General features: G+C 46.0%; 1 protein-coding gene across 5 annotated transcripts in view; it reads right to left on the reverse strand.

The window, feature by feature from the left end:
* LOC129858644 (anaphase-promoting complex subunit 1-like) overlaps positions 1–12,215 on the reverse strand; it is a 65,866-nt gene that overhangs the window by 34,984 nt on the left and 18,667 nt on the right. For all 5 annotated transcript variants that reach the window (XM_055927950.1, XM_055927964.1, XM_055927956.1 and 2 more), the window contains one exon: positions 10,909–10,969. In XM_055927950.1, the coding sequence (XP_055783925.1) occupies positions 10,909–10,969 (61 nt within the window). The remainder of the gene's footprint in view (positions 1–10,908; positions 10,970–12,215) is intronic.

A 12,215-nucleotide genomic window follows, 5' to 3' on the forward strand; every position in this document is an offset into this window, starting at 1 on the left:
CATAAGTAGTAAAGCGGAAGGGGGGCTGAAAGGACACATGATGCCCCTGCGACAACAACCTGGTGGACATCCCATTTATAAACCATGGGCCCACAGAGACCTATTGACACTGGTGGAGGCCCTACCTTTACCTGAAGAGTCTGGATGTAGGTGGGTGAAGACCTTTGAGAGTCTAACCGCCTCTGATGAACTCACCATGGGAGACATGGTGGCTGTCATTAACAGGTGCATGGGAGACCAGGAATGTAAAGACTTGATGGCAGATGGAGGCCTGAATGGTAAATACCCTATTCAAACCCGATTCGACCCATACCAAAATGAAGTATGGGCAGCAATCAGGAGAAAATACCCAACACAGTCCAGGCCCCAGATTATGAGAACTTTGACTCTAGAAGAGTCAAAGAGGCAGAGGTAACTGGTATGGACAACAAGGGGGGTTCTCAGCCACAGCAATACCACCAGCAGCAACACAACCCAGGAGTGGGGTCCGGTCCAGAAGTCCCGAACCCTAACCTTGTCCCTAGCATGGCTTGGGCAACATTCCGAACCATACCAATGAAGCCGCCCAGAGACCCAAATGCCCTCCAGTGCCACCATCTTCACGTTCCCACCGAGTGAAGAACCGATAGTTAATTGCTTAATTGGAGGAAAACCACAACACATGCTAATTGACACAGGATGTACCTGGTCATCCATTCAGGTACAACACCCACTTACCAACAAAATACAAGCTTTCTCAGGGGTCTCGGGAACTATTATGAGAAAGCCTTTTACAGTACCACTGGATGTCTGTTGGGAAGGACAGAATGTCACTCGCCAATTTTTATACAACCCAGAGTGTTCAATTGGCTTAATGGGAAGAGACCTTCTCTCTAAGTTGGGTTGCAGCATTTATTGCAATGCAAGGGGTTTCCATGTTACCACCATCTCCCCTTGTGAACTCATGCCAATCCTTATGACGGAAAAGTTTTCAGACCCACCGAGGATGCTATACCTAGGAGACGCACAAGAAGATTTGGATAACGAAACCTACATCTACTGGTTAAAACTGTTGGATAGTGATCCAGACACCCCAAGGGTGTGTCGTACGTTCCGACTGTGGAAACCATGGATACAAACACTGAATGCCTATTACCCACCGGATGACCCCCCCCCCCCCACATGTTACAATGAACTACTCTATGGACAAGGGTGAAATATACGATGAGGCATGGTTTGAAGACATGGTTGACAGACGCCCTACGGTGCACAGCAATCACTTATACGTTCTCAAGGAGGGAGTGGCCACCAACTGTGTAATGATGGATGATGACGTGGATCTCCGTGACAACTGGTTTACAATGGATTCAGACTCAGTCCCACATGTTACACTGATGGTTGGGTTTGGATATGAAGCTCGTTCTCTGGGTCCTGCAATCAAACTGGCTGAGACCCTGACATGGACTAAAACTAACATCTCTAACGTGTCCACGGCCCATATGGGGGAAACCCAGGTATGGAGAATAAATATCAACGTAGAGGACACCTCGGTCCCTGAAGTGGTACGACAGGCTTGTTTCCATGGGAGAGAAATGACCGATCATCCAGACACTGATAACATGCTCTCAAGGATTTCTGAAAAGCTGTGGACCACCAGTCCAGAAGATGTGGGTCCGGTGGATGTGGAGCCTATTAAAGTCCAGGTTAGGACAGATACTACTGCCCACCTTCCTGTCTACAGGCCTCAATACCCTTTGAGTGAAGAGAAGGTGAGAGGAATTAAACCTACTAATTCTGGGTTACAGAATACTAGTGTGCTGTTCCACACTACGTCACCTTGGAATACACCCATTTTACCGGTTAAAAAAGGAAGTACGGGTAAGTGGAGGATGGTGCAAGATTTCAGGCCCATAAATGATGTTACAATTCCAGACGTGAGACCAGTCCCGATCCTTACCTGGCACTGCAGAACATCTCTCCAACCCAGGACTGGTTCTCTGTTATTGATCTGGCCAATGCCTTCTTCTGTATCCCACTCCATGAAGACTCACAGCCTCTGTTTGCTTTCAAAATCAATGTCTTACTTACTCCAGAATGCCAATGGGATATCGGGACTCCCCCGGAATATTAAATTCTATCCTAAAAGAGCACCTGGAAGAACTCACCTTGCCAGAAGGGGTCACCCTTCTCCAATACGTTGATGATCTGTTGTTGACCTGTCTACAGGCAACTGAGCTCCTTCTCAAACATGTAGCCGATAAGGGATACAAAGTGAAACGCAAAAAAGTTCAATGCTGTAGAAGAACCGTTCAGTTTCTGGGAAGAGACTCTCTGGAGGAGGTCAGTCTGTGTCATCAGCCCAGAGGACTTCTATCCTGGAGCACCCAAAGCCCACAACTGTACAACATCTCTTGTCATTTCTTGGACTCACTGTGTATAGCAGAACTCATGTACCAGAATACTGCTTGAAAGTTGAACCACTCAGGGCCATACTCCGGGAGGCAGGTAACAGGAACCTAACAGCCAAGCTCACTTGGACCATAGAAGCAGAAGCGGCTTTCATTGCACTGAAACAACCCCTTGCCCAAGCTGAGGCTCTGTCCCTGCCTGATTACACCATCCTGTTTAGGTTGGATGTTTCCGAACAGGATGGGTATGTTCATTCCATCCTTTATCAGAAACAAAAGGGGGAGAGAAGAGTGTTACATTACTACAGTGCACAATTGGACAACATTGAATGTGGCCAAACTGATCATGGAGTGACGCCTTTATTGGCTCTAAACTGTTCACCCTATCGAGCAAAAGGAAATCAAATATCACAAAAATGATAACAGCCAGACACATCACCTATGTGACAGAGGTGACCAACATGACTGATGGAATGGGGAACGGGGAACCACACATTTGTGAGGACAGGGCAGCAAAGCAAGTAAAGGTCAGAATGGACCTACAGAATGTCCCATTGGAAGGAACAGCAGAGACCCTGTTTACGGACGGCTGTTGTTACAGGTCACAGATACCAGGAGAAGGGAACATAGCATCCTATGCAGTGGTGAAGCAAGGAGGAATGACAGGAACATACGAAGTGGTAGAAGCAAAGAAATTGGACCCATCTGAGGCCTCAGCCCAGTTGGCTGAACTCAGAGCACTAAGGAGAGCATTGGAACTGAGCAAAGGAAAAAGAGTGAACATCTACACAGACTCTGCATATGCCAACGGCATTGCACACATTGATGGCCCACAATGGATGAGGGGCTATTTGACTAGCTCGAATTAACCCATAAAGCACAAACAAGAGGTACAGAAATTAATTGAATCAATCCAACTACCGACAAGTGTGGCCATCATGAAATGTAAAGGACACAGCAAGGAAAACACAAAGATCAGGGAAGGAAATGACATGGCAGATCAAGTGGCGAAGGAGGCAGGTGGTTATACTACCCAACAGATGATACAACGGACTGAAGAGACCCAAGATGAATTAACCATAGATACTGTGAGACAGTTACAGGAGGCAGCAGATGTGTATGAACAAACAGTGTGGAAAAGACATGGAGCCAGAAGAGATCACCAAGGAATCTGGAGATCACAAAATGGGAAAACGGTGGCCCCCATTAAGCTGTTTAGGTCAATGATACGGGAGGAACACAACAAAGCACATGGGGGTTGGAAGAGCGTGGCAAAGGCCCTGGAAATTGTGTGGTGGCATCCACACATGCAAGACATGACAAGAGAAGTATTCGAAAGTTGTGAAATCTGCAAAGGTTATAACAACAAGGTTGCAATGGGAGCAGTGATTGGGAGTTTTCCCATACCAGATGCACCTTTTCAAGACGTATGCATTGACTTCACGGACATGGGACAAGACAACCGAGTTGAAGGGAAAAGATACCTGTTAGTGATGGTGGATAGGTTCACCAGATGGGTGGAAGCCATTCCAACTGCAAGAGAGGATGCTAAGGCAGTCATCAAGTGGCTAAGGAGGGATCTCATTCCAAGATTTGGGGTCCCTCGAATGATCCGATCCGACAATGGGTCCCATTTCAAGAACGAACACCTGAAGGAGGTCGAGCAGGCATTGGGGATCACCCATAAGTTTGGGTTGGTATATCGGCCCCAATCTCAGGGCCTCGTAGAGAGAGCCAACCAGACGCTGAAGCGAAAAATGGCCAAAATAATGGCAGGAACGAAGCTAAAATGGGTAGACGCCTTTAATGTCCATGAGAAATTCACCAGGGTCAGACACACACCTTACACCACATGAACTGTTGACAGGGAGAAGAATGCCAGGTCCACCTGCTGATAACATGAGTTTGCCTAGACATTGCTAAAATCAGATACTCAGACTATATGCAGGCTCTAACCTCTCTTGTCAAAAGACTGTCCAAACAGGTGGTGGAGGTCCGAACTACTGCAGTTGAAACCACAGAAGAGAACAGAGACATCCTGGTGGGAGACTGGGTGAGAGTGAAGGTGCATTCAAGGAAGTGGACAGAGCCCAGGTGGAAAGGCCCGTTCCAGGTGAAAGAGGTAGCGAGTCATTCCCTGAGGGTAAGCACTGAGCACAAAGACACGTGGTACCACCGAACTCACTGTGCCAGGGATTCAGCCCCAGGAAGAACATTAGATCAAGTAGGTGAAGACCTAGCCAAAGTACAACCATAGAATATGGGATGCTCAACCTTCCTGTTGATCTCCATACTGTCAGGGATAGTAACCCACGCGGCAGGGAGCATAATAATCAGTTTAGAGGAAGGGGAATCTCAGGTGCTAACTTTAGAACCCTGTAAGATATGGACATGGAGAAATGGGGCTAGGAGGATAGGGGATATCTGTCGGATACACCTTCAAGGGGGTTGCAATGTATTGACGTCTTATGCTAGGAAACGACCAACTTATCTGTGTAATGGGAGGTGGTGTCCCTATTGGGACTATATGATAACTAATGTGGGACAGTTTTGGGAATGGAGGAGAGGCTACCCATATAAAATTGGGGATCTGTCTAAAAATGAGAGATTCTCAATGATTTGGAATTCCTCAGGAAGGGACTATTTCTGTAAAGGTGATGAAATCCTACTAACCATCAAATCCATTAAGCTCTCTGATGCAGGTCTCTACACCCTAGGACAGGACAGAGCCGGAGCCGATACGATGGGGGTGTTTTCTATTAAAGTGGTGCCAAAACCACCGCAGCAATCCCAGATGAGCCAGAACCAGACACACTCCTCCGCCACTCCAGGACCCACTCCAGCCCCACCCACTCAGGCCTTTAACCCGGTACAGGTAATTAACATTAGGGATATGACGGATAGCGAACAGTTAGGTACTGAAACAGGATATGAGGGACGAGAAAACATGTGGTTGGCTTATATGAGGTATACTGCTAAAACATTGAAAAAACAGGACTGTGTCATCTGCGGTCATGCTAGGCCTAGTCTAGCCACACATCCATTTGCACTAGGTAGTGGGGAAGGATGGAGGTGTGTAATGGAGAGTTTTTACCATGTCAAACCCAATTCCTCCCTTTGTAAGACCCTGTCACTGGTATTCCCGGAAGTCTCTCCTCAGGAGGCACCATGGGGTGTCAAGGCATATGGAGGTAATTACAGTTGCATTACCGGTATAGGGCGAGGATTGACTATGGGCGCTTGCCAGAGGCGGATTGTATCAGTAATGTGACCATTAATGGCACTTGGCCAGTAGATGGCCTAAATCAAACTAGGGGAGTAGCCGATGTTTGGTGGATGTGTGGTCCTAACAGACGTTTAACCCCTATCCTTAAAGGAGATTGGCAAGGCACGTGTGCACTGACTAGTATAATAGTTCCTCTAACTATCATTGATGTTACCGCTGAGCAGCTACTAAGTTCCACTCAGGAGGGATCCCAGGAGCAGAGTGGAGGGAGGCATAGGCGTAGCGCACCCTGGACTGAAGGTACTGATAACATCCATACCAACCTCCTGGGAGTCCCCATAGGGGTTCCACCTGAGTTCCAGGCACTGAGCAGGAATGATGGTTTATGGCATTTGTTACCACTTATTGGTTCAGTCATAATTGATGCAAAGCAGACCTCATGGATTAACTATATCTATTATAACCAGCAACGTTTTGTTAACTACACCCGAACCGCACTAAGAGGCATGTCTGAACAACTACAGGCGACCTCCAGGACAGCTAGGCAGAATAGGCTTGCCCTTGATATGATCCTGGCTAATCAGGGGGGGTGTATGTAAAATGTTTGGAGAACAATGTGGCACGTTTATCCCTGACAATACCAGTCCGGATGGGAGCATTTCAAAAGCTCTGAGCGGGTTGGAAAAGTTATCTGTGGAGATAAAGGGTTTTGCAGGATTGGAGGAGAGTGGACGGTTCCCCTTTGCTGGGTGGTTGGTTTGGTAAGTACACTGCATTGATGGTTACTGGATTTCTGACCCTAGTAGTTGTATTTCTTATGTTAATGTGTTGTGCTGCTTGCATCATACCTTGTCTAAAGAAATCTGTTACAGATGTAGCGAAGGCTGCTGGTATGATGCCTTTGTTTGATACTCCGGATGGAGATGCTGATACTGAGTCAAACTACAGGAGAAAGATGTGTCTGACTAAGGATGACCCTAGGTTTGCTGTGGGTGAGGTTGTCGAGTAAGAAAAATAAAAATAAAATAAAAAGAAACAAATAAAAAGTAATAAAAAGAAACAATATACCGGTACTTTTTATCCAGGTCATTACGTTTGTCCTCCCTGTTGTGAAGGTTTGAAGTTCCCGGGTGGCAAGGAGCCCACTTGGTACAAGATGTATAGAGGGAGAGACCAGAGGGTTTAATTTTTTTTAAATATATATTCTGTAGGTGATCATGTTGTTGTGATGACACCCTGGGGGGTGTCAAAAGGGGGAATCTAAAACCCCACTGATGTTTTTTATATTCTGTATGTAATCATGTTGTTGTGATGACACCCTGGGGGGTGTCAAAAGGGGGAATCTAAAACCCCACTGATGTTTTTTATATTCTGTAGGTGATCATGTTGTTGTGATGACACCCTGGGGGGTGTCAAAAGGGGGAATCTAAAACCCCACTGATGTTTTTTATATTCTGTAGGTGATCATGTTGTTGTGATGACACCCTGGGGGGTGTCAAAAGGGGGAATCTAAAACCCCACTGATGTTTTTTATATTCTGTATGTAATCATGTTGTTGTGATGACACCCTGGGGGGTGTCAAAAGGGGGAATCTAAAACCCCACTGATGTTTTTTATATTCTGTATGTAATCATGTTGTTGTGATGACACCCTGGGGGGTGTCAAAAGGGGGAATCTAAAACCCCACTGATGTTTTTTATATTCTGTAGGTGATCATGTTGTTGTGATGACACCCTGGGGGGTGTCAAAAGGGGGAATCTAAAACCCCACTGATGTTTTTTATATTCTGTATGTAATCATGTTGTTATGATGACACCCTGGGGGGTGTCAAAAGGGGGCATCTAAAACCCCACTGATGTTTTTTATATTGTTTTGCATAAAAATTATACATTAAAAAAAAAATATCCTCATGGTTGAAGGTTTCAAGTTCCTGGGTTCAACGGCAACCCAGTATATGGATATATAAGTTGGTTACACCCCATGAGGGTGTAAAAAGGGGGACATTGTTAGAATTTATGTTTATGCACTATAGCCTGTTAGCATATTGTTTGAAGATTAATATTGTTTTGTTACACACACACACACAATACAGAGGGGTGTGTGTGTGTGTGTAGGTGTGTAAGGACTGACCAACACAGGCCATAAAAGCTGTGGACAGTCTGGAGAGGGGAGGGGTGCATCACTCTAGGCCAACCAGGGAGGTTGAGAGACTGTTCAGTACCATATTAGGAATTGTTTGAGTGAAGAATCAAGGGGGACACAAGACGGAGCTACTCTACCCAGCAGCCAGATGTGGACAAAGGAAAACGCCAAGGGGCTTGGACAAGTTCGGGGGCCCACAAAGGAGGAGCAATAGTATTAACCATCCAAAACCTCTACTATGATAGGCCAACTGGACGAGTTGGGAATAAAATTGTCATAGTATAAAAACTACTATTTGAGTACATTCCACAGTTCTCTGATCTACCCTGTGCGGAGATACAGTGAACCCGTATATACGAAAATTGCATTTACCATTTATCGTTTGAGTTTAATTAAAATATATTCGGTGACTCTGAATCACATTTTGTCCTGATGCCAGATTTGAACAGACGCAAATCTCTTTCAATGCGCGCAACTCTTGGCTGCAGTAAGAAAGCTATCACCATCTGAGCCCATTCAACATGGCCTAGATTTACATGTTTTATTACTTCTAAACACATTTTTGGGTTCTCACACGGTTACAAATTATGTTTTGATTCCTTCTTTAACAGTCGCTAAGACTATATTTGATTGTGATCTTTGTTAAATAACTATTTAGGATGCAGCAGTTGTTAGCTAGAATGCTAACGGTCATTGACATAGGCTGTAGCAAAAGCCAGCCAAAGAACCATTTTACTGGTTGAAGTGTTTAAGTATAATGCAATTAATTTGTGATGACAAACATTATTTAAGGCAGGACATTCATACAAGCCTCAAAATCCTATTAGAATCCTAAAGTAGTGTGAAATGCATTCAATAGACTTTTTTTGTTGTTGCTGGCGTACTATAAGAACTCCCCTGTGTTCTGCCACCACCTTGTGTGCGTCACCCTCGTGCAGCAATGTTTGCAAACACAGAAAGGAGCTTTATAAAAGGCCACTCAAAAGTACTGGTTTGTCAAACACCACAACATATGTCTCAAGTTTTGAAGGAGCGTGCAATTGGCATGCTGGCTGCAGGAATGTTCACCAGAGCTGTTACCAGAGAATTTAATGTTCATTTCTCTACCATAAGCTGCCTCCTCCAACATCGTTTTTCCAACGTATGTCCAACTGGCCTCACAACCGCAGACCATGTGTATGGCGTCATGTGAACCAGCGGTTCGCGGATGTCAATGTTGTGAACAGAGTGCCCCATGGTGGGGTTATGTTATGGGTAGGCATAAGCTACGGACAACGAACACAATTGTATGTTATCGATGGCAATTTCAAACAGAGATACCGTAACAAGGTTCCTGAGGCCCATTGTCGTGCCATTCATCCGCCGCCATCACCTCATGTTTCAGCATGTTCATGCCGGCCCCATGTCGTAAGGATCTGTACACAATTCCTGGAAGCTGAAAATGTCCCAGTTCTTCCCATGGCCTGCATACTCACCAGAAATGTCACCCATTGAGCTTGTTAAGGATGCTCTGAATCAACAAGTATGACAGCATGTTCCAGTTCTCGCCAATATCCAGGAACTTCGCACAGCCAATGAAGAGGAGTGGGACAACATTCCACAGGCCACAATCAACAGCCTGATCAACTCTACGCGAAGGAGATGTGTCACGCTGCATGAGGCAAATGGTGGTCACACCAGATACTGCTGTTTTTCTAATCCATGCCCCCTTTTTACATTTAAAGGCATCTGTGACCAACAGATGCATATCTGTATTACTAGTCATGTGAAATCCATAGATTAGGGCCAAATTTATTTATTTTAAGTGACTGATTTTAACTTGTTGCATGTTGTGTTTATATTTTTGTTCAGTACATATATTCATTGTGCCTACATTGACATCAAATTACACGAAGGTCTGTGATTAGTGTCCGTGTCGTCTCCCAGGTCCACCCAATCAGACAGGTAATTAACTCCACCCGCAATCTCTAATTGGACAACAAACTCCAAAAGGTCAAGGCAAAGCAGGAGAAATGCCATTTCATTAGACTGAGAAGTCCTGGCTTTTGGATCAATTAGGCACTAATATGTGGGAACTGGGAACAACACTACGCTGTAATCAGTAGTGGTTTCACAAAACAAAAGATGTGGAATCAAAGAGTCGAAAGTTCATGGTTTAAACAAGCAGAGACCTTAAAAAACGCACAAAAAGCCAATTAGGGTTGTAAGGCAAATACCGGTACACCCGAGTGCTCCATTTCCTCAATTACAGTGTAAAATGATACGCTATTACACTTATCTACAGCTGGGTAGAAAGATGAGCCACAGCATGTTTTACAGTACATGCATGCACTGGTGGATAAGGCTGCGTCAGCAGAGGCTCAAATGTCGCCACCGGAAAGACATGCATGGTTTCAGTATAGGTCGCCATACATGAAGTCATTTACAAAAAGAAGTACCCATCTTTAGATATTACTGTCACAGACTCTTCACGCACAAACGCAAGGACGCAAGGTCAATATACCCACTTACTGACAGGAACAGAAATGGTCTTTTGCTTAAGCAATAATATACCTGAACACAGACTTCCATTATATACCAGCACTACAGAGCATGTCATTGGGCAGGATAGGAACGGAGCAGAATCATCTCTCCCTCTCATCTACTCCCCCTTCCCTCTTTTCCACCCTCATCAACATGTTCCAGAGCACCCCCCCCCCCCCCCAACTGAGCTGGAGAATCGACACTCCAGGGCCCAGTCGAATATTTGGCTGAATAAGGGCATGGGAATCCCACCATAACAAACAGCAACTACAACTGCCTAGTGTGGAGTAGCTGCTGTGGTGATGCCTTCGTAATGCTGTGGCTTACCCAGATAGAATGGACTGTATATAGTCACTGTGTGTGTACGTCATGTGGCATGACAGGAGAAATGAGAGTGGGTGGGGGATGTCAAGTGTGTGTAGGGGAATGGTGAGTGTGTAAGTACGAGCAAGGAACAGTGGGGTGGGGTCCCCTTAGGTTTACGTCAATGTGACAGCGGGAGGCTGGCAGCACTTAAACCCAATTTTCAGGCCATCAACGCTGGATGACTCAGCTGTGTGAGACACCTAATCCAATACACAATATCTTGTCACGCACATTGGTTTTGCACATTGTTGTGTTAAAACTTACCCAGCTCTGAGGTAGCAATTTCAGGGATAGTTATCCTCAGCATTGTGCCGTTGCTTAGCTCCTACAAAAAAAAAATACATTTTACATTTACATTTTACATTTTAAGTCATTTAGCAGACGCTCTTATCCAGAGCGACTTACAAGTACATATGAATACATATGAATCAGAGGGATATAGATCTTTTCACCATAAGTTAGAGATGTCTACAGTCAACTCTTGAAAGCTTTGATCAATTAAATCATTTGACATAGATGACATCAAGGGATAAAAAAATTGACTCAATTTGACATGTCATAACATATGCAGTTGGACTTTGACAGTTAAAATCTTAAAAAATAAACATCTCAGTCAAGAGGGGCTCTCTCAAAAGAGCTTGAAAATGACTGACAGGTCTGAGAGGAAAAAGGTCCCTTGGCTGAGCGGCATGTCTTTACCGGTCTTGACAAAACTGCCCCTGCAGGTAGCGATGTCCACCAAGAGAATTGTAACCTTATTGGACACAGTAACCATACTGACAGGCCTCTGGTGCTCAGTTCTGTACACAGGCTGAGCTTTTCTCCATTCCAATTCATCAAATTAAGCTGTTCAATTAGTGTCCGCTTAAAAAACATTCACCCCTGGAGGTCTAAGTACTCACATATCAACCAGCCAGACTCAAACTCATTATACCCTCATATCAATACATACACACACCCAACCACAAACCAACACACCCCCAACCACCCACACACACACCAAACCACCCACCCACCCACACACCCAACCACCCACCCACCCACACACCCAACCACCCACCGACACAACCACCCCACACACACCCAACCACCCACCGACCCCCACACACACACACCCTGCCACCCACCGGCCCCCCCCACCACACACACACACCCAGCCACACACCGACCACACACACACACACCCAGCCACCCACCGGCCCCCCCCACCACACACACACACCCAGCCACCGACCCACATACACCCAACCACCCACGAACCCACATACACCCAACCACCCACCACACACACCCAACCACCCACGATACACCCCCAACCACCCACACACACACCCAACCACCCACCCACACACCCACCCACCCACCGACACAACCACCCCACATACACCCAACCACCCACCGACCCCCACACACACACCCAGCCACCCACCGGCCCCCCCCACCACACACACACCCAGCCACACACCGACCACACACACACACACACCCAGCCACCCACCGACCCCCCCCCCCACCACCACACACACACACACCCAACCACCCACGAACCCACATACACCCAACCACCCACG

This window comes from Salvelinus fontinalis, chromosome 1 (genome assembly GCF_029448725.1).
Source record: "Salvelinus fontinalis isolate EN_2023a chromosome 1, ASM2944872v1, whole genome shotgun sequence".
Lineage (NCBI taxonomy): Eukaryota > Metazoa > Chordata > Actinopteri > Salmoniformes > Salmonidae > Salvelinus > Salvelinus fontinalis.